The 23,456-nt window shown below is 46.9% G+C and overlaps 1 protein-coding gene across 8 annotated transcripts in view; it reads right to left on the bottom strand.

Annotated features, from left to right (window-relative positions):
- Positions 1-23,456, bottom strand: part of VRK3 (VRK serine/threonine kinase 3) — a 40,858-nt gene that overhangs the window by 8,024 nt on the left and 9,378 nt on the right. For 7 of the 8 annotated variants that reach the window (XM_053607203.1, XM_053607202.1, XM_053607205.1 and 4 more), the window contains 9 exons: positions 19,985-20,131; positions 18,465-18,659; positions 14,482-14,546; positions 10,415-10,481; positions 9,370-9,454; positions 8,884-8,989; positions 7,319-7,411; positions 3,922-4,054; positions 2,421-2,541 (listed from right to left, as the gene is read on the bottom strand). In XM_053607203.1, the coding sequence (XP_053463178.1) occupies positions 2,421-2,541; positions 3,922-4,054; positions 7,319-7,411; positions 8,884-8,989; positions 9,370-9,454; positions 10,415-10,481; positions 14,482-14,546; positions 18,465-18,659; positions 19,985-20,131 (1,012 nt within the window). The remainder of the gene's footprint in view (positions 1-2,420; positions 2,542-3,921; positions 4,055-7,318; positions 7,412-8,883; positions 8,990-9,369; positions 9,455-10,414; positions 10,482-14,481; positions 14,547-18,464; positions 18,660-19,984; positions 20,132-23,456) is intronic. The other variant, XM_053607208.1, reaches the window with a different exon arrangement.

Raw genomic sequence — 23,456 nt, 5'->3', positions numbered from 1 at the left:
AAATGGAAAAAGGCCAAGTGCACCAATAAAACACCCTAGTGGGGATGCATTATGGTGCCAAGAAAAGTACATGTAGCTATTACCACCTGCTCACGATCCTTTTGGTTACTGCCTCCAGTCACTAACAGAGGCTGGGCTGGGGGTGGGGCAGGGCATCTTGGGCACAGTATCAACACCACCAACTGTCTGTGGAGCGTTTCCATGTGTCCAGTCTTCTACAGTGTGGTCAGGAGCTGGGGCTCTGCAATTACTGTTATCCACACTGATATCAATGGTATTAAAATTATCACCATGACTTAATTTACCCAGTACCACACTGGCAGTGCTCTTTGTGAAGCATATCACATTCAACCAATCTCTTTTTTTGGGAGAAATGTGAAAAGGGAGATATGACTGTCCTACCAAGATGTGAGCTTCCCGAGGACAAGGATTTTTGCCTTTTCTACTCCTGTACTCCCAGGGCCTAGAACAGAGCTTGGCATATAGTGAAGGCAGGCTATGTCCAGGCACCACCAATCCACCTCATGACAAGGCTCCCATGCTGGGAAATGGTATCAGAGTGAGATGGGCTATCTTTTGAGGTGAGTGGCCTGAGTTTGAGCCAGAATGCCCTAATTACTAGATGTGTGATCTGGGTCGATGACCTAAGCCCTCTGTGCCTCAGATCACAAGAGCACTCAGCTCGGGCATTCTGAGCATGACATGGGGAAGTACTGGGTGCAGTGTGCAATGCAGATAAGGTCACTATAAGCAGGCCAACGTGGTGGGAACACATCCCTTCTTCAGAGCACATACGAGCAGGGGATCTGCTGTGGGAAGGTGAGGGAAGGGCTCCCTGAGGGAATGACAGCTAACTTGAAACCCAAAGGAGGATGAAATCCCAGGCATGGGACCCTTTGAGCCAATCAAACACATACCCAACATCATCACATAGATACATCACAGGACACAGACACATCTAAACCAATTCAGGAGCTTCGGAACAAGTGAACAGCAATGCTGCTAAAGTTTAAAAACACAGCACTGAATGAAAGAAAGCAAGAGACAGCATGGGATTTAGGCAATAGTGCCATTTATGCAAATTAAACATCCAGCACCACAGATATTATTCAAAGACGCCACATCTACACCAACTGATGTAGGAGTCAGAAACAGAAAACTCAGTGCATGTGTAAAGATGTGGTTAAAGTTGAAAAGAGCCAGTAACTGATAAGATTCAGAGCAGAGCATCATTTATGCATATCGCACCTAGTACCATCATATAATTTTAAGGATACAAATATATCTAAGTGAACATATCAGCGGAAGGTACATTAAGTGTGTCTGAGTGGTTGTCCATGACTGAGAGAAGGGACAGGAAATATAAAGCGGGTAGAACAAAACGAGTGGCTCAATATGAACAGTGACACGGCATTAACAGTGACACAGCATGCTAAAAACTGGGAAATATGACTCAACAGTGTTCACTGGGAAGTTTACCCTCTTCCCACTCCATACATTTTTCCGGATAATCTCATCCTCTCCTGGGGCTTCAGCTGGCAACTCCTAAGATATCCCGAGGTGCGGCGTCCACTTAGACCTCAATCCTCCGGTTCAGAAATGCACAACCAACTGCCTCATGGGTAGCCCCTCCTGGAGGACTCTTAGGCAGATCTTCCAAGTCCACGTTAGATGCTGAATCCCAACCTCTAGACCTGCAGGGCTTCCCTGTGTCCTGTCTTTGGTGCTGACCATACCCTGTGTACTTCTGGAGGACTCCTGGAGGACTCTTAGGCAGATCTTCCAAGTCCACGTTAGATGCTGAATCCCAACCTCTAGACCTGCAGGGATTCCCTGTGTCAGCTGTCTTTGGTGCTGACCATACCCTGTGTACTTCCCCTTGTGGCCAGCTACCTGCTGTCCTTGGTGCTGAATCCTACACACTAGTATTCCCCCGTTCAGCTGCCAAATATACTTGGTGCTGAATGGTTAAAATGCAACAGGCAGGCCCTGTGGTTTCATAGGCAGAGGTAAAGGCACTGATCCTGTGGCCTGGACACGGGTTGGTATGTGGTGCCAGGTGCTGAGGCAGGGTCTAACCTGCTCAGGTGGTCTCCATGTTGGTGAATAAATGAACACATCATGACGTCTGGCACATGATGAGAGTTTTCTATGGCCCTTTGCTGAGTATCTGACTCCCCCAAAGCCTCCCAGATCCCTGGGAGGTGGGTGCTAATGGGATACCATCTCACGGAGGAGGAACTAGGGGAGTTCCTCACCCTACACTCACAGTGGTGGGACCAGAATCCAGCTGCAGGCAGCATGGCTCCAGAGCCTGAGAATCTTAAGGCCCCCGGCTCTATTGGATGCTTCCCCTGCTTCCTTCCTGCTCCCTAGTGGGCCCTGGGGCAGTGCTGGGTTCTGCTGACCCCCAGACTCACTTCTGCTTCTGCTTCATGATATCCTCAGTGTTGGGAAGGCAGTTTGTCCATGGCAGGAACCCGTAGAACCACTTCAGCATACAGTATCCCAGGGTCTGGAGGTCACTGCGGCGGGAGGGCCCTGGGGGCGGGGCAGGAAGAAGGGGCAGCTCAGTCTAGATGCTGCACTCACTGACAGGCCTACCCCTTTCTTTTTTTTCTTTTACTGACTCAACCATGCACTCAGCCATCCAGCCACATGGGCTGCCTCATCTGTTCATTCCCTTTTCTTTTTTTTGTAGAGACAGAGTCTCACTTTACCACCCTCAGTAGAGTGCCATGACATCACAGGACTCACAGCATCCTCCAGCTCTTGGGCTTACGTGATTCTCCTGCCTCAGCCTCCCGAGCAGCTGGGACTACAGGCGCCCGCCACAACGCCCGGCTATTTTTTTGTTGCAGTTTGGCCGGGGCTGGGTTTGAACCCGCCACCCTCGGTATATGGGGCTGGCGTCCTACTCACTGAGCCACAGGCGCTGCCTGTTCATTCCCTTTTCATTCGCCTACTTTCATTCTCCATCTCTTGCTTACTCACACTTCCTCGACCATGCCCTTACCTGGTCTCTCACCAGCTCACTCCTGCACCCACTCAACTTTCATTCATGTACTTATTCAATGAATCCTCAGTGCCTGTGTGCCAGACTCTATCTCAGATTTTGAAAACCCAGACAAGAGTTTGGTTGGGTCCCAGCCCTTGACACTCTTGGGGTGGGGGAAGATGATTACAGTGCAGGATTATCTGAGCTGCAAAGGAGACAGGACAGGGCCAAACCCAGCCTCAGCGGGGCAGGGTGAAGGAGACTGGGAGGCTTTATTTACCTCACATCTCCTAATCACAGGATTTAGACAACTCTTCATAAGCATTCAGCAAACCCTGGAGTGTTGACTGCGCTGACTTTCCGCTACCTGAAGGCAAAGGTATCATTCTGGCCTGTGGGAGCTCTGCCTGGTAGGTGGATATGGGCAGGCACATGGATGGCCATAATATAAAGGGGTTTGAGAAAGAGGGGCTTAAGGGATCTGCCCTGGGACTTCTCCCCACTTTGCACACATTTCATAGATAATCTCATCCTTTCCTAGGACTCCAGCTGGTAACTCCAGAGATATTGCCACACATCCAGTGTCCATGGCACCATGCTCCAGATGACAGACAACCTCTCCTCAGCAGTCCTTCCCTGGATTACTCTAAGGCAACTTTCATCTTTCAACTTTATACCAGATCCTGAATCCCAGCCTCTGGAACCCAGGGCTCTCAGTGCCCTGCTTCCCTGCTGTACTTGGTGCTGAACTGTTGCCCCATTGCTCCCTCAGTGGACAGGATGCTGTTTGTATTCCTGATTCCTTATCATCCTTAGTACCTCTCCCGCCTGGCCACCTGCTGTTTGTGCTTGTGAACTCCTAGAGCTGCCCTTACATGACAAGCATATCTGTGTGGCACTGAATCCCCCCTCTGGCCTCATACCGCATCCCTTGTGCAGGTCCATGCTAATGAACTCAAGATCCCCCTCATGTGGGCTCCTGCTGCCCTCCAAGTAGGCCACGTGTCTGCCACTTGGGCAATAGCGGAAGGTGAAGCCATAGCCTGCCAGGGTCACCTGTGGGGAAAAAAGGGAAAAAGCCACAGAGATTGCAGGTTACAGGTGGAGACTCTGGAGTCAGAGATTTCAATTGTGGGTGCAATTTGAAATAACCCATCCATTACAGATATTTTTCACTTATAAAACTTGAACTGTGCCCATAGTAAAAATGCCAAACACTACGAAAAGGTATGAAAAGAACCCAAACCATCCATATTTCTTCCCAGTATCTCCAACCCAGAAGTAACTATCAGGAAATAACCACTAGTAAGTTTTTTTACACAACATCCCACATTGTTTTCTTTAAATAATCAGATGAACATGTGATGGGGAAGGACAGAGAGGTCACACTGAACCTCCTGGTGGACACTTGTGTTTTTGCACTTTAATAGGGATTCAGGGCATTAACTCTGGAGCATACAAGCTTGTGGCCATACAAGCTGGGGTAAGCCATGAAAGTTATCTGTACTTTGATTTCTCTGTTTGTAAAATGACAATCGTAATAGTTTCCACCTCAAAGGGTTGTCATGAAGCTTAACTGAATGCTTTTGTTTGGACAGCTGAATCCTGTAAACCTCATGTTGAAATCTGATTCCCATGGCTGAAAGTACTTTTGTAATGGGGGGAATCCCTCATGAATAGATGAATGCCCTCCCTTGGGGTGAGTTTTCCCTCTATGACAATGGTTGCCAGGAAAGCTGTTAAAAATAATCTCCTACTGCCCCCACTCTCTTTTGCTCCCTCTCACTATGTGACTTCTGTGCATGTCGGCTTCCCTTCACCCTCTGGTGAGTAGAAGAAGCCTGAGGCTCTTGCCAGATGGCCAGTCTTGAACTTTCTAGCCATCAGAATCAGGAGTCAAGTAAGTATTTTTTTCTTTAAAAATTACCTAGCCTCAGGTGTTCACTATAGCAACACAAAACAGACTGAAACATTGAGTGTAAAAAACAAGTAAAGTTGCTTGTGTGCCAGATACACGAAGTCAACCACATCTTTATAATGGCTGCATCTTATTCTACCACATGGCTCATGGACAACTCTTGGTTTTGTCTATGCAAGACCTATATCCCCTCTTCTTGTAATAGTTTGTAATGGTTGATTTTATGTGGCAACTTGAATAGGCCATGAGGTACCCAGACATTTGGCTACCTCCTTCTCTGGTATATCTATAAGGGGGTTCTGGATGAGAGTAACAACTGAACTGGGAGACTGAGTAAGGCCATTTGCTCTTCTTTATGCTGGTGGGCCTCCCCCCGCCAAATGAAGATGTGAGTGGGAGGAAAAGTTGAGCAAGAGGGAACTTCTCCTGCCTGACTGCTTGAGCTAGGCATTGGTCTTTTCCTGCCTTTAGGCTTGAATCAAAACATCAGCTTTTCTTGGGCCCCAAACCTGCTGTCCTTTGGACAGGAACTTACAAGGTCAGCTCTTTTGGTCTCCAGTTTGCAAACTGAAGATCTTACAACTATTCAGCCTCTGTAATTATTTCAGCCAATTCTCTATAATAAATCTCTGTGCGCGCGCGCGCGCGCACATACACACACACACCCTGTTGGTTTTGTTTCCCTGAAGAACTCTAACTAATACACAGTTCTAAAATTTTCCTCTGAGGTTGTCTCTCTCTAGCTCAAAGTCCATATAGTTCAGCAGGGTTCACCTGATCTGTTTCTGCTGGTGTTGTTGAGCTTTGGTGATTTAAGTCTCATTTTTTGGTGGCAATTTTGTCACCATGACTGAAGAGTCTGCCTGACAATGAGTAATGCAGAAGAAGAGCCCAGAGAGGGAAAAGCCAGTGTCCCAATAACAGGGTTGAGTTTCTTTTCTTTTTTTTTTTTTTGACACAGAGTTTCAAGCTGTCACCCTGGGTAGAACACCATGGTGTCACAGCTCACAGCAACCTCAAACTTTTGGGTTTAAGTGATTCTCTTGCCTCAGCCTCTCAAGTAGCTGGGACTACAGGCACCTGCCACAATGCCCGGCTATTTTGTTCTTGTTGTCATTGTTGTTTTAGCTGGCCTGTGCTGGGTTTGAACGTGCCAGCCTTGGTGTACGTGATATCCTACCCAATGAGGTACGGGAGCTGCCCCAGGGCTGAGTTTCTGAGCCAGCTCGGCCTGAAGACAGTGAAGTCTTAGATTTCTCTATTCTGTGAACTTATAAATTGCATACACCTCCTTTTGTATTTTTGCTTAAGCCACAGTAAGTTGGGTTTCTGTCATTTGCAACTGAAAGAGTAATTAAAAGTTACTCTTTAATTAAAATACTATTTAATCAGAATCCTACTAGAACTAAATGTTTAAGTTGCTTCCCATTTTACTATTATAATCAATGTTTTCAGGAGTATCTCATACATATACCTTTGCATAAGTCCATGAATATATGGACAGTTCCTCTCAACGAGGAACTGATAGATCAAAAATAGATGCATTTAAAATTGTGATTTTTATCACCAAATTACCTTCCCAAATGGTTGCTCAATTCATACTTCCAACAGTGTATGAAGAATTTCTACTTCCTTACATCTTTACTAGCAATAGATAGTATCATCCTTCTTGATTCTGCCCATCCAAGGGCAAAAAATTGTACCTTGTTTTAACTAATTTCTATGATTATTAAGGAGTGTATCTTTTCATATAATTCGCTAGCCTGTGGATCTCACCTTCTATGAGCTGTTTTTCTTATCCTTTACCCATTTTTCCAGTAAGTTCTGTACCTTTTCTTGTTTATTTGAAGGAACTTGGTTTTTTTCTTTTTTTTTTGAGACAGAGTCTCACTTTGTCGCCTCAGTAAAGTGCCATGGTGTCATAGCTTACAGCAATCTCTAACTCTTGGGCATAAGTGATCCTCTTGCCTCGGCCTCCCAAATAGCTGGGACTACAGGTGCCTGCAACAATGCCCAGCTGATTTAGAGATGGGGTTTTGCTCTAGCTCAGGCAATCCACTCTCCTAGGTCATCCAGAGTACTAAGATTATAGGTGTGAGTCAAGGCACCTGGCTTGAAGGAACTTTTTTTTTTCTTTGTAGAGACACAGTCTCACTTTATGGCCCTCGGTAGAGTGCCGTGGCCTCACACAGCTCACAGCAACCTCCAACTCCTGGGCCCAAGCGATTCTCTTGCCTCAGCCTCCCGAGTAGCTGGGACTACAGGCGCCCGCCACAACGCCCGGCTAAGGAACTCTTTATATATATGATACACAGCAATCCTTTGTCCGCAATAAGCGCTATGAAATAAACAGATATGACCTGGAGACCGTCCAGAGCAGACAGGACCTGGCTTGCTCTTACCTGACTCAGATCCTCTGGATTCACAAAGATATTCTCAGCTGTCACATTGCCATGAACATACTCATTCTCATGGAGGAACTCCAGGGCATCCAGCTAGGGGAAGAAAAAGCAAGCATCTTCACCATAGCATAACACAAAGAGGCTCTGATGCAGGGCTGGGTGAGGAACCCCCAGGGTTGTCAGCACACTCTGTGACTGGGAGATTAAGCCTGACTGACTCTGGGCGTGGCATTAAGAAGCTCTCTGTTATAGCACCTAAGCATACCTCTAATTAGGCTTGGAGAGAATTCAGCAGTCAAGTTGACATGTGGCTTTCCATCTACCTCTTAGCTGACTGCAAACTCAGGAGCGGAAGAATGCCCCTCTGCAAAAATTACCTAGAACCCACGTACATCAAAGAATTCTTCTCATTTCTACTAGAAAGTAGAAATAAATTTAGTTAAGCAATTTATATCTTTATTTCCAGCTCCAATTATTCTACTGAGTACTATACTCCTATACTAACTACAGGATGTGAACTACATCCTGGTTATATCCCCAAGACCTTCCCTAACCTCAGGCTTTACTGTTCACCAAGTTCCTTTTGTTCTGCTTCTGGAAACTCCATCCTCATGGTGTGGAACCCTCCTCAAGCCTCACCCACTCCCATGATAAACCTCAGCTTACAGTCTCCCCACCTCCAGTCCATCTCCACATGAGCCCTGAAGTCTTTCTGTCCCAGGGCTGACCCTGTCCTTGCTCTTCTATCTTTCTGTGGCTTCCTTGCACACTCAGGACAGAGGTGTATGAGGCCCTGTGTGACACGGGTGATGCTTACCTCTCCACACTAACTTCATCTCATACCCTCTCCACCCCATGCCACGCAGCAGATGCTCTGAACATAAAGACCTCCCAGACTAACCTAACATGTCATGCCCATGGTACATCTATCCCTCCAGCAATTTAAACCGAGTCCTCTTATTCTCCATCAGAGCAGGAGGACATTTCTATTATGAATCCCTGTCACAATCTATGCAACTGTTTTACTCTCTCACTAGGCTGTGAGGTCCAAGACACAAAAACCAACACCTGTGCTGCTCCTTGCTCTACCCCCAGCCCCTGGGAGAGTGTGCTAATCAGCAGGTACCTGATAATACTTAATGGCAGGGTGAATGACTGAACAAATGAACAAATACCTTATACTCTTTCCCCTTAAAAGCCTTTCCCTCAGCTGTATCCTTGGCTTGGAATAGTCTTTCCTCACATGTCCCCACTCCTACTCAATCTAGTATGTTGCTGTTTTCCACCTGTCTTGCAAGTGTCAGCTTACAAAAAACCTCCCCCAGGAAGCACAATCTAAGTCTGAAATTTGAGGCTGGGGCCCCTTCCTCCATGCCCATGGCCTCTGAGAGCCCTCCATGGCAATGCTCAGCATCCTGGTCCTAACTGTCTATGCCAGCCAGTGTCCAGCCCCCAGTGTTCAGCAGAGGGAGGTGGGGGCTGGATGCCAATGAACAAGCAGCTTGATAAACTAGGATCTCATGTGCCCTCCCACATGTGGTGGCTGACACTTTTTAGGTACATACCAACCGGCAAGCCACCTGGAGCACAGACCTCTCCGACATCACATGCTTCGGGTTGTCATCCAGGGCTGACTGAAGGCTCCTCCCCAGACTGGGGAACACCAAGAACCTGAAGACATGAATATCCCAGCAGGTTGGAATGAATGGGGAAGGGTAACAGTCCACCAAGAATGGAGGGTGGTCTGATGAAAACATTTCAAATTGTATATAAAACCAGCACATTGTACCCCATGATTGCATTAATGTACACAACTATGATTTAATTAAAAAAAAATGAATGGAGGGTGGTGGTAGAGTTGCAAGGTCCTGGTCTCAGATGAGTTAAGGGTTGCAAGGTCCTGGTCTCAGACTGGTTGGGTACCAGCTTGGTTCAAAACTGGAGGTAAGAAGCAACTCACTGGCCACTGGCCCCAGGATCCCAGCCATGCCTGGGCACATGCCTGGAAAAGAAAGGAGCCGCTGAAGGGGGCAGCAAGTAAGGCAGCTTACCTGTACTTGTCCTGGTGAACACCAAAGCCAATGCAGGTGGGGATGGCCAGTAGGGGGGTTGAGTGGAGCTTCTTCCACTTGCTTACTGTAGGAGGCAGAGGCTTGAGGTCAGAGACTGCCTGGCCCCAGGCCCACGGCAACGAGAGCTCATTCTCAGACCACGGGGCAAGAGTCCCCAGAGCAGACCCCGAGTCTCCTTATAGGAGACATCTTTGTGGGTAGGTGATAGCGGACAGGACTGGTGAGAGGGTAGATATAGGTGACCCAAGAATGTCTGTGATCCATGTGTGCAGGTGATGGGGTGAACACAGGTGACTTCTGCGGGAGCATATGTAAATCTGGAGTGAGCAGGAGGGCTAAGAGTGACAGAATAACTTCTAAATTCACACATAAAGCTAGTGAGATCTATCAATGTCTAAACTGGCTACCCTGTCACTAGAATGTGCCTCTGTCTGTCTCCCAGATCTCAGTGGATGGAAAGGGACCAATGCTACTCAGGGAAAAGTCCTGATTGGCAGCATTTGTAATCTGTGTGCTGTAAATACCTCCTACCATGGCCAACTTCAAACCACCAACGTGACATGACCATGTGAGAAGCTGGGAGAGACACACAACAGATGCCATTACATAGTATTTTCACCAGGCAGGGGCAATACATGCAAATAACCTCTAGAGTACTGATAATAGAAAATGTAGAGAAAATAATTAGGAAATGATGAGTTTCTGGTGTTTATTACCTTTCTTTTGAATATAGTTTGGTTGTAAGTTTATATAATTTAATTTTAAATACTGCCTGTATGTAACAATCAGTTTATATTATTCCTTAATTCCTGAAAATTTAACACTTGACTCTGCAGAGTTGGTTAGACCCAGCCCCAGCACATGTCATCTTTCCTCTGAGGCCCAAAGGGTGACTGGAGTGAGGCTGTGGGCACTGATGGGATGCAAATCAGGGCCTTTGTCCCCTACCATCCCTACACCTGCAGGGAGAAGCCAGCCATGACCAAGGTGGCTGACTACCCTGGCCCATGTCCCTGTGGGATACCTTGCAGAGGTTTGGCGGCCCGCTGGAAGAAGTTCTGCTCGTTGAACAAGCGTCCATCCTTGGCATCCTGGTGGGGACAGGAAGACAGGAAGCCTGCCACACTGAACTCAACCTAGACAAGGGCCCCCAATCCCCAGGGGCCATTTGTTACCCCAGGATAATGGCAGTGATGACCAGATTCCTGAAGTCTCCCATACCAGAGCCAAATTCTGAGGGTGCTGCCTGTGACCACATGAGGGATTATGCACTGCCTCTCAGCATCCAAGATCCTTTCATATGTGTTATGACAGGATCCACAGGTGTCCCTAGAATGTGGCCTTAAGCTAAAAACTACATTTGTGTGTGGGGTGGCGCCTGTGGCTCAGTCGGTAGGGTGCCGGCCCCATATACCTGGTGGGTTCAAACCCAGCCCCAGGCAAACTGCAACCAAAAAATAGCCGGGTGTTGTGGCGGGCGCCTGTAGTCCCAGCTACTCGGGAGGCTGAGGCAAGAGAATCGCTTAAGCCCAGGAGTTGGAGGTTGCTGTGAGCTGTGTGAGGCCACGGCACTCTACCGAGGGCCATAGGGTGAGACTCTGTCTCTACAAAAAAAAAAAAAACAAAAAACTACATTTGTGTGACTCTTATCTGTAATCCTAGCACTCTGGGAGGCCAAGGCAGGACCAGCCTGAGCCAGAGGGAGGCCTCATCTCTAAAAATAGCTGGGTGTAGGGGTGGGCGCCTATAGTGCCAGCTACTCAGGAGGCTGAGGCAAGAGGATTGCTTAAGTCCAAGAGTTTGAGGAAGCCACAGCACTCTACCAAGTGTTAGTTAGACTCTGTCTAAAAAAAAAAAAAAAAAAAATCAGACAAAAAACTACATTTCCTAGCCTCCTCTGCAGTAAGGAATGGTCACATGACCAAGTCCTGGCCAAGGAGGTGTGAACAGAAGAAATGTGGGCAACTTCCAAGCCGTGCCCTTAACAGGAGGGAATAGGCTCTTTCCTTTTCTCCTGCTCCAGAACCCTCAGGTGACAGTGGCAGCTGAGGCAGCATCTCAGCCCAAGAGATAGAGGTTATGAGTTGAAGATGTAGCAATGAGAAAAGAAACTGGGCTCCTTGTTTATGAAACCACTTTATCAGTTCTGGACCACAGCCCCAGACTTTTAAGTGAAAAAGCAATAAAATATTATCTTGCTTAAGCTATTACTGATATTGGGTCTTTTTAAAAATGGCAGTCAAACCAAATATTTTAATTAAACACAACTTGTGCAGCAAGGTTCTTTTTTTTTTTTGAGACAGAGCCTCACTTTGTTGCCCTCAGTAGAGTGCCAGGGCATCATTAACTCACAGCAACCTCAAACTCTTGGGCTCAACCAATTCTCTTGCCTTAGCCTCCCAAGCAGCTGGGACTACAGGTGCCTGCCAAAATGCCCAGCTATTTTTAAAGACCAGGTCTCACTGTGGCTCAGGCTGCTCTCAAACTCATGAACTCAGGCAATCCACCCCTCGCCTTGGTCTCCCAGAGTGTTAGGATTACAGGCATCAGCCACCGTGCCTGGCCATTGCAGAAAGGTTCTTAAGAGCACAGGCCAAACAGAGGGAGAGACAAATCCCAGCTCTGTCACTTATTCATTCTTTCTACAAGGCCCTCCGTTAGGTACTGAGTATCGTCTGAACCTTATGGATATTAGTGTGAACTAAACAACTTGTATGTTGGTGCCCCTGAGCAAGTAAGTTTCCATTTTCTCAACTGTTAAATGGGAACACAATAGCCACCCTGCAGGCTTCATAGGCTTGTGAAACTCTCAGCCCAGGGTGTGTCACACAAGAGTCTCAACCAGCAGGTGCTACTAGTCATTAGTGAGCCTGTCCCCAGCCCCTGCCCATCCTCCTCCTGCCCCAGAGTCCTCTCTGTGATACAGGTGAAGCCACAGTGAGCTCTGGGTAAATTTTTAGCCGATGTGGGCATAGCTGCTCAGGCCCTGCTCAATCCATGTGGTACCTTCCTGCTTGTGCCCCACTCTCCTAGTGGGGCAGATCCTTAAAGTACTGCCGTCTCTGCAGAAGTTCCTAGCACTCAGTTCACAGGAAGTCACAGAAAAGGTTTGGTGAACAAATGAATAATGAATGGATGAACAACAACGGGCACATGCTCTTTTGTGGGAGATAGGTAGGCTGATCTCTCCATGGGCCCTCCAATTCAGGGTAAAGCATGCAGGCAGGTCATCCCTGTGGCTTCTCCCAGATCACAGAAGAATCTCACCAGACCACCTAAGAAGAGAGGGAGCCTGAAGGCAGCCCAGTCAGGGGAACGACCATCCCTGTGTGGGGGATCAGAAGAACAGGTGGGTTAAGACCTTTGGATTCCTTATCAGCAGTTTAGATTAGGGAAATTAAGATATTTGCATTGCAGGGACAAAAACTGCTTTCCCCTGTCCTTTTTTCTTGTTGCGGTTTCGCCGGGGCTGGGTTTGAACCCACCACCCTTGGTATATGGGGCCGGAAACATATTCACTAAGCCACAGGCACCGCCCCCACTTTCCCTTTTTCAAATATACATTATCAGACTGCTCCAGACATTCTTTTATCCTAAGTTTCAGATTACCCCACCTTCCTGGGAGCCAAGCTTTCTCTCTAGTCCTATTTTTTTGTCTTTCTTTTTTTGAGACAGAGTCTCATGTCACCCTCAGTAGAGTGCCATGGCGTTACAGCTCTACAGTAATCTCCACCTCTTGGGCTTAAGCAATTCTCTTGCCTCAGCCTCCCAAATAGCTGGGATTACAGGCACCCACCACAATGCCCAGCTTTTTTTTTTGTTGTTGTAGTTGTCGTTGTTTAGCTGGCCCGGGCCAGGTTCGAACCCGCCACCCTTGTGTATGTGGCCAGTGCCCTAATCACTGGCTAAGGGCGCTAAGCCTCTAATCCTATTTTTTGAGCACAATAAAAGACCCCTGAGAGATCGGATCAGTACTGCATTGCCTCAATTTGCCACTCAGTGCAAGAGACAATTTATGCCTTTCCAGACTTCTCAGACTTTAAGCATTAAGTTGGTGTTAAGTCTCCTTCCTTCAGTACCATCTCCCTTGTCAGCCTCCAGCTTGAGTTAGGGTACCCCAGGAACCCTGACACCTTTTAAAATACATCAGAATAGAATGGCCTTCTCCAGGGCATGGGGAGGCTCTGAATGTCCTCTGGTTGGCCTGTGCTCTAGGCTTCTTCTCTGGCATCATGGGACTGACTGACATGGTATCTGCCCCCAAGATTGGAAGCTCTTCCAGGCCTAGGCCTGAAGCTGGCTCATAGCTCAAAATCACCCACGGCCTTAGAACACGTTGATTAGATGGATGAACAGAGAGCAAGACTTTACTTGCTTGGTGAGGATGGTAGTAAAAATAACAATATATGGGGTGCTACTGTGCGAGGCCCCCCCTGAACCCTTCTGAAAGAGTTAAACAGGGGCATGGTAGCTACATTATTGAGAGGATTCAACAAAGCAATGCTTGTCAATGGCTTAGCCTGAGCCGGGAATGTGATGGGCTCTTAAAATAGCAGGTGTTGGATATAAAAAAAAATAGCAGGTGCTACCTGTTATCAGGGGGTCCGGCCTAGAGCCCACACTCTGACTTAGTCATGTGGCCTCTGTCTAGGACTGAGAAAGGGCACCCAACCTGGTTTTACTGGGGTGTGAGACAATTTGGATAAATGAAAAGAAAATAAGTCACCCATTATCTCAACACTCAGGGATGATGACGAGGCTATCAATAATACACAGAGGCAGGCAGTGACCCAATGTGGGTATTAACAGCTCTATTCCACAGATGAGGAAGCTAAGCTCTGAGAGGGGATGAGCTTGCCTAGATCACACGGTCAGGAAGCACCAGGGCTGGACTCAGGGCCAGATCTGAATATAGGCTTCAAACAGCCTTCTGTGATGAAGAACTGTGGCCTGCCCCAAGGTCTTACTGTTCCTCATAGGCCAGGGGGACCCTGACCCCCAGGCAGTGCTCTCCCAGCTTACAGAGGGGCACAGAGGTCAAAGCGTTGGGCCCTTCCCTTGGAGCTGCCACCCACCCTTCAGCTCACTTACCAATTTGAGTGAGAACTTTTGTTTCTGGGGACCTGACTCACAGGTGAGGACAGAGGCAGGCTCAGCTGTGGAGGGACAGAACAAGTAAGCAGGGTTATAACCTGCAAGGAAAGTCAGAACCTTTAAACTTCCCAGCAATGAGGTTCTTCTCACTCTTTTTCTGCCAGTCTCTGGCTGTGCAGGAAAGGGTTAATACAGCAGGCCTAACACTGCTCCCCTGGCAGGGTCTAGGAACTTCGATTTCAGGAGGGGTCCCCACATTCCCTGACTCATGAGAGGGGCTCACTGGGCCTAAATTATTTGTGCAAATGCTGTGGCTTATGCCAAATACCTGCTGTTCTTCTAGGAACTGGGATGTGGATACCTGCCAAGCAGAAGGGGCTACGTGACTAGCCTCAATAACAACCCTGGGCACCAAGCTTCTTCTTTTTTTTTTTTTGTAGAGACAGAGTCTCACTGTACCACCCTCGGGTAGAGTGCCGTGGCGTCACACAGCTCACAGCAACCTCTAACTCTTGGGCTTACGCGATTCTCTTGCCTCAGCCTCCTGAGCAGCTGGGACTACAGGCGCTCGCCACAACGCCAGGGTATTTTTCTGTTGCAGTTTGGCCGGGGCTGGGTTTGAACCCGCCACCCTCGGTATATGGGGCCGGCGCCCTGCTCACTGAGCCACAGGTGCCGCCCGGCACCAAGCTTCTGATGAGCTCCCCTGGTAGACAATTCCCATGAATTGTCACAACTTCTAGAAGAGGAATTAAGTGCATGCTGGGCACACAATATGATCCACTGAAGGAATGAGCGACTCAGGCAGGCTGGGTGCTTGGAAGGGGGTTGCTATTTTTATCAAACAACCTAAATCACAAAAGGTGAAGCCACCTGGCCCAGCCTTCCCTCTGTGGTCTCCTCCTTTTCAGGTGCCTCTGGTCCTGTGTGTGTCTTTTTTTCTCCCTCTTCATCTCTTCCCACCCCAGCTCCCTTGCCTCAACCTCTTTCTTGCGTTGGTTTTCATCCCTCTCCCTCCACGCTCTTCTCTGCCTCTCATTCTTTTTCATTCCGATTCCTTTTTCCCTTTCTCAGAAAAACCCAGACTGCGTGAATTCAGATCCCATCTCTGCTACTTGCAGGCTGTGTGCCCTTCAGCAAGTGGCTTTCCCTCTCTGTACCCCAGTTGTGAGATGGGTCATAAGGGGTGCCTATCTATAGGCAGAAAGCCTATAAATAAGCCTTTAAATGGTTCCATTTTGTGAAGGCAAGTTCGAAGTCTTTTGTGAGTTAGCAAGGAAAAAAACCTGGGTAGAACTGGCTTTGTGGGGGCAGGCCTGCAGGCAGGTATATGTATATCTCAGGAATTTCTAGATTACTCCCTAAAGATGAATGACTGCCTCCAGATGGTCTGTTAAAGGTTAGGCATTCAAACAGCTTATTCCCCCAGAACCTTGTTTTGTGGTTTTGTTTTTCATTACTTAGTATAACAATAACTTTAATAATGCTAGTGAAGTGATGATCATAGGCACCAGGCACTGAGAAGCCTGGGGCTAAGGTTTAAGTCATATGTTTATTGATTATTTGTATGTAGTATTGCCTATATAAGGCTTGGTGGAAGAAATAAAGTTGCTGCATGCCATGAGAGAGCTCCAGCCTTCCTTATTTGCCGTACTATTTCATGGCAGGTCTTACTCTCTGTGGCACCGCACCACACAACTTTCACACAACACTATTTCACAACATGGCTGGGACCATTCCAGAGAGTTCTGGGCGGCGCTGGGCATGGACTGAGTTCTTCCTAAGTGTTCTTCTCTCCCTTGTCACACTCCCCCATGTTCTCTCCCAACTTTTCCTGCCTCCTCTTTCTGTCCCTCCATGATTAACACTGCCTATCTCTTCCTGGGAAGAACCCTTTACAGTTTACCAAGCTCTGCCTCCAACCTGTCATCATTTGGAGTCAACAGCCTCAGGAGACAAGCAGATAAGGTAATCACCTTACTTTTCCAGTGGGGGACATTGAGGCCCACAGTGCTCGAGCTGTTTGCCTGGGCTCACTCCTCATGTTGGAGCCAAGCTAGCACTCAGCTCAGGCTCCGCAACAAGCTGCCTTGCCCTCCTACCCAGGCTCAAAGGCAGAGATACCCAATAGGAGGCTCAAAATTGTCCCGTACACTTGCCTGGCCAACCAGCACATCCCAATCAAAGGTATCCTATCAAAATCTAGGTTTCTGGCCGGACATGGTGGCTCATGCCTGTAATCTTAGCACTTTGGGAGGCCAAGGAGGGTGAATCACCTGAGCCCAGCAGTTCGAGACCAGCCTGGGCAAGAGCAAGACCCCGTCTCTACTAAGAATAGAAAAATTAACTGAGCGTGGTGGCGGGTGCCTGTAGTCCTAGCTACTGGGAAGGCTGAGGCAAAAGGATCATGTAAGCACAAGAGTTTAAGATTGCCGTGAGCTGTGATGTCATAGCACTCTACCCAAGGCAATGGAGTGAGCCTCTGTCTCAAAAAAAAAAAAAAAAAAAAATCTAGGTTTTTGGCTTTTCCCCCGGCTAGTTATTAATTATCTCTGGAATTCATTTTCCCCGTCTATAAAATGGGGATAATGGTAGTAATGATGTCCTAAGACTGCTATGAGAACTCAGAGAGTTAGGAAGAATAAAACAGATATATACCACTCTAAAAGCTTGTACATAGGCCAGGTGCAGTGGCTCGGGCCTGTAATCCTAGCACTCTGAGAAGCCAAGGGAAGAGGATTGTTTGATTTCATGAGTTTGAGATCAGCCTAAGCAAAAGTGAGATCCTGTCTCTACTAAAAAATAGAAAAACTAGCCAGGCATTGGGCAGGTGCCTATAGTCCCAGCAACTCAGGAGGCTGAGGCACAAGGATTGCCTAAGCCCAAGAATTTGAGGTTGTTGTAAGCTAGGCTGATGCCACAGCCCTCTACTCAGGGCAATAGAGTGAGCCTCTATCTCAAAAAAAACAAAAACAAACAAACAAACAAAAAAAAAAAACAAACTTGTACACACATATTCACAGCAGCTTTATTGATAACAGCCCAAAATGGAAATAATCAAGTGAGAGTCTGCTTTTTAAAAAAAAGAAATTTTATATAAAATGTTTAAAATAGGGCCTGGCCTTATGTAAACACTCAATAAATATTAGGTATTATTAACATCAATACTAATAGTACCACCAGTTGTTATTTTCCTCATTGTAAATAAAAAATCTGACTTTGTTGTTTTAACGTTTGACTGCTCACAACTTTCTTTTTTTTGCAGTTTTTGGTGGGGGCTGGGTTTGAATCCACCACATGGCGGGTGCCCTACTCCTTTGAGCCACAGGCACCACGCAACTGCTCACAACTTTTAAGCCTCGGCCCTCTCCTCCAGTCCATCCTATTTTGGCAAGCTGATAAGAGCCTGGGTGCTCCCAGCTTTGGTGCTGGTGGAAGACTCAAATCATGTGAGGCGTTAGCCCAGGCCCCCTCACCGAACCACACCTCCAACCACAATGAAGACCCCAGGCTAGTCTCCTCTCCTAGCTCTCTCAAGGCACTTTAGATCTACGCAGATGGCCCACCTGGCTCTCTGTAGAGACTCCAGTGATATAAGGAAGAAACCTCTCATATCCTCCTGGTATATGTATAACATCATCAGTTTCAACATTTGAACCAAAGTTAGGGTGAAGGTCCACTTATCTCTGCAGGCTGATCAGTCGTCCTGATCACATGACAGTGGGTGGAGGTGAGGAGGCACACTCTGCACAAGGCACTCGCTTTCCAGCTGCTGCACTCTTCCCTCCCCATTGCTGCACTCCAGCTACCTGAGCTTAGTTATACCACTTGCCTGGCCCCTGTAGGTGGATAGTTTACAGTCCTGAGTCTAAGAGAAAGGAGCCTAGAGGTCTGCAGCTATGGCTTCTATTCCCATTCTCAGGAAGGGGTGCTCTTTCCCGTTCTAGTGCTGAAATAGCCCATTCATGGCCAGAGTGTACCTTCATAGAGAATGCCCTGATCATCCCTGGTCTGGAGGGATCCCAGCTTCCATTGCTGCCCACTCTTGTCTGTCAGCACCATTCCTGTGGGCAAAGCCTCAAGCGAGGTGGTCACTCGGCTCCGCCTCAGTGTCTGAGGGCTTCGCCTAGTCGTTTGTGGGCTGCTTTTGGAAGTTGGGGGCTTGCTCCAGGACCCTGTAGGAAGATGTTCAGAATAAAGAAAAAGCAGAATCCAGTTAAGAAAAGTTGGATGGAGAATGGAATAATACCCATAATTATCCTCCCTTCAGCAAACACTTCCTGGGACCTTCATGGGTCAGGTCCTCTGTGTGATGATGCTGGAGAGCCATATGTAAGTCAGTCCTGCACTGGTACCTTGGGAGCCCTCAGTTTGGTGGGAAGTCTGACCTAGACACCATCAGTCAGAACTGAGTCTGAGACAGGGCAGTACAGAGGGATAAAGGGCGAGAAGAGAAGGAGATTGACTGGACCTGGAGAAGTCAGGGAGGCCTCCTGGAGAAGGGCACATTGGCATTGGATCTTGTTAAAAGTTTGCCAGGGGAAAAAGGATATTCCAGGCATTTACCCCCAAATAGGACTTGACCCTGTGCTGAGACTGAAGAGAGTGCATAAAATTTTAAGCCTGAAGCCCTGTTCTTAAAGGGATCCCAGATGGATAAAGAGTAGAGCGGGTAGATAGGAGACAGATTTGGATACAGGAACAGATAACATCCCCAACCTTGTTCCTGCCACCTTCTATCCTCCCAAGACACATACTGGCAAGAGGCCTCTGGGGCCGGAGGATAACAAGTGGCAAAGGGGAGGCCTCATACACTGATAAGCACACAGTGCTTTCAGGCCTCCCACATCCTGGGCACTGGTTTGGACTAAGCTGACAAAGAACTCTCAGTCCAGAGAGTGAGATCAAAAGGAACATGGAGTCTATTTGACCTATTTGCTCAAATGAGGGCAGAGCAATGGGCCAGATAAACAGGTTGAAGAGAGGCAATGGCAGCAATGAGAAGGCCTTGATGTGAGTCTACAGCATTTAGGATATACTTCTTAGAGATCAAACCCTCTGAGTGTTGGGAAAGAGGCAACATGCAAGGCCAAGGAGGAAGGTGGGAGTACCTTGACCCAAGCGAATAACTTAGCAAAGACCAGGGCCTTAAACATCTCCAAAAACGAGTTTTCTGTGAATAGAGCTGTGGTGAAAGCTAAGGCGGGAATCAGACCATGCAGATGTTGGGCTGAAGAGCTCAGATTGTGGGTGACAGTAGCAACAGGGGGCTATGAGCAGGGAGGGATCAGGGCAGCTGTAAGGTATAGAAAGACCTCTCTGGGGCCATTTAGAAATGGCCAGGAGGGAGAGACTAGAGGCTGCGTAAGATGCTGAAATGAGGGTCCAGGAGGGGTACATGAAGTTTGAGCTGGGGCTGCAGCAGCTTTCTTCCAAACTTTGTCAGATGACCTGCCTTTGCCCTATCTAGAGTCAGGCCAGACTGACACTAACTCTTTACCTCTGGATCGCTCGGAAGGAGTTGAGGCATCTTCAGACCCAGAACTATCACCATCTGAGAAGGATAATCGGGGAGAAGTGACAGTGCTGGACCATTTCACTTTCTTGGGAGAAGTTTCAGAACTGGAATTCAGCTCTCTCCTGGAGCCTGGGAAAAGGTAGATCAAATGCAGACTGGAATTACCATGGCCCTCTCCATACATCACAAAACCAGAAACGCTGAGGTCATATTCAGCTACACTCTTCCCTTTGGCCTTTGCAGCAAATTCTTGCTTCTGTCACCTGTGTATCTAAGCCAGGCGTCCTCAAACATTTTAAACGGGGGGCCAATTCACTGCCCCTCAGACCGTTGGAGGGCCAGACTATAGTTAAAAAAAAAACAAAAAAAACTATGATCAAATTCTTATGCACACTGCACATATCTTATTTTGAAGTAAAAAAACAAAACAGGAACAAATATAATCACACCGCCTCATGTGGCCCACGGGCCGCAGTTTGAGGACCCCTGATCTAAGCAAACTGCTCCTTTCTTTTAGTTATTCTCTCTTCCATAGATCTTGGCCTCTTTTAAATATTCCATTACTCTGTGTACATACAATGTATGTGTATACACTCATACACACACTGTATGTGTGTGTGTGTTTTTCTAGAGACAGGGTCTTACTCCGTCATCGAGACTGGAGTACTGGAGTACAGTGGCCTGGTAACAGTTCACTACAGCCTTTAATTCTTCTGGGTTCAAGTGATCCTTTAGCCTCAGCCTACTGAGTAGATGGGACTGAAGGTATAAGCCCACCACAGCTGGCTAATTTGTCTTACTTTTTTGTTGAGACAGGGTAGGGTCTCACAATATTGCCCAGGTTGGTCTCAAACTCCTAGACTCTAGAAATCCTTCTGGCTTGGCCTCCAAGTGCTGATATTAAAACCATGAGTGCACCCAGCCCATCCATTGACTTTCCAATTGCAAAGATGATGTGTTTATATCACTAGATGTGTTTTATTTGGTTCTTCCTAAAATCTGCCAGGTTAATTCTAACTAATTTCTGTTCCTTCATTATACTTTCAATTTATTCTTTTATTTCTTTAAATATATTAAACATACATTATAAATATTCTTTTTTTTTTCAGACAGAGTCTCACTTTGTTGCCCTTGGTAGAGTGTGTGGTGTCATAGCTCACAGCAACCTCAAACTCTTGGGCTCAAGTGATCTTCTTGCCTCAGCCTCCCGAATAGCTGGGACTATAAGCACCTGCCATGATGTCTGGCTAATTTTAGAGATGGGGTCTCACTCTTGCTCAGGCTGATCTTGAACTTCTGAGCTCAGACAATCCATCCACCGTGGCCTCCCTGAGTGCTAGGATTATAGGCATAAGCCACTCACTACGCCTGCCTCATTATAAATATTTTCATCTGTTAATTCTAAGATCTGTGCTCTTTGCTGGTCTGATTCTGTAGTTTGTTGTTTCTGTGGACTCTCATGATGGCTTATTTCCTGGTGTCTTCTTAAGACAACAAAGACTGGGACTCATGTGCCTTGGATATTTACCTACGGGAATTCTCTGAGGTCTGTTTTTAAAGAGTGTTTTTGAAAATAAAATAAAATTTATTTACATTAGATGGTGGGGGAAGGTGATACCATATCTCAATCATTTTTTAAAATTAAATGTTCAGCTTATATTTGGGGAGGCAACACAGATCAGTTTAAATTCTGGCCCCAACCTGGTGAGAATGTGAGTTCTTAGTTAGAATACTCGGAGAAGACATCCCTTCTTTTTTTACTCAAAACTAAGGCTGAGACAGACAAATGTCTCCCCCCAAGTTTCTCTGTTGAGCAACTGTTTTATTCTAGTTTACCATCTGCGGTATCCCAGATTCAAGAGGTGGGTTTCCAATCTCACCTGCACTGCTCAGTTTTGCCTTTTGTACCCCAGTGAAACCCAGGCTTGAGGCAACCATCAAATAGTCCCAGGACAAATAATATTACAACACTTAGTCCTATGGATCTGTGTTTTCTTACTGTTTCTCACTTCCATGGAACTCCCTTACTTTCCTACCACACAGCCCTATATTTTAAAAAGACATTTTTTGTATTTTATCTAACATATTTGGGTACACTGAACCAAGAGCAAGGGCTCAGAGGCCCATGTGTATCTGAGGTATTGAGGAACAGAGGTGAGGCCTGCATAACTAGACAGCATAAGGAACAGCAGGAGGGTTTGGAAGGTGAGGTCCAAGAGGAAACATGGACCCAATCACATGGGGGTTCATGTAAAAAGGTATGAGCAAAGGAATGACAGGTTCTGACTTCATATTAACAGTATCCCCTTTGGCTGCCACATGAAGAAGACTGTAACTACCCTATTTCCCCGAAAATAAGACATCCTCCGAAAATAAGATCTACTTACAGGAAAGATAAGATGTCCCCTGAAAATAAGACCTAGCGCATCTTTGGGAAGCACACCTTAAAATAAGACACTGTCTTATTTTCAGGGAAACAGGGTATATAGGTCAGAGGTGAGGGTAGGATGACCAGGGAGGTGGGATGGGAGCTGGAAGGAAATGGTGATACTGCATTGACTTTACAGGGAGAGCCAACAAGATTTGCTGAAAAGTTGGATGTATGTGAAGTAGAAGAGAAAGAGGACTCAAGGGTTGTGACCCCAAGGTTCTGGCCTGATAAACTAGATAAATGGACATGCTGTTTACTTTGATGGAGAAGCCTACAGAAGGGGGCAGATGGGGACAGCAGTAATAATACCAACAGCTCATTTCTAGGCATATTCAGATTGAGATGTATACTGGACATCCAATCAGGTTCAACATCTCAAATCTCAGACTCCAAAATGCTCCAAAATCTGAAATGTTTTCAGTGCCAACATGACACTCAGAGGAAATGCTTACTGGAGCATTTCAGATTTTTAATTTTCAGATTTGGAATGCTCAACCAGTAAGTATAATGCAAAATATTCCAAAATAATTAACAATCTAGAATCTGAATACTTCTGGTCCCAAACATTTAGGATAAGGGATAGTCAACCTGCAGACGTTAAGCAGGCAGCCTACTATTTATAAATTTCTTCCAAGCAGGGGAGGAGTCTAGGTTGGAGATAAAAATGTGTGAGTTGTCAATATGGAGACAGTATTTAAAGCTATGAACCAGTAAGATGCCCAAGGCTGAATGTAGATAAGAGTAGTTCCGGCCTGAGCCCTGGGCTTTTCCAGTGTAGGACAGTGTCAGACAAGCCATAAAGGTGTTCTCCCTTCCTCTATCCTACCCCTACATCCAAGAGTGTATCTCACCCCCACTGTAGGGTAAGTTCAAAACCTTGTTCTTAGGCTGGGTGTGGTGGCTCACATCTGTAATCCTAGCACTCTGAGAGACCGAGGCAAGTGGATCACTTAAGCTCAGAAGTTCGAGACTCTCTCTCTAAAAAATAGCCAGGTGTTATAGTAGGCACCTATAGTTCCAGCT

This window comes from Nycticebus coucang, chromosome 10 (assembly GCF_027406575.1).
Source record: "Nycticebus coucang isolate mNycCou1 chromosome 10, mNycCou1.pri, whole genome shotgun sequence".
NCBI classification, from domain to species: domain Eukaryota; kingdom Metazoa; phylum Chordata; class Mammalia; order Primates; family Lorisidae; genus Nycticebus; species Nycticebus coucang.
Note: the sequence above shows the minus strand (reverse complement) of the source record. Positions and strands in the feature narration are given on the sequence as shown.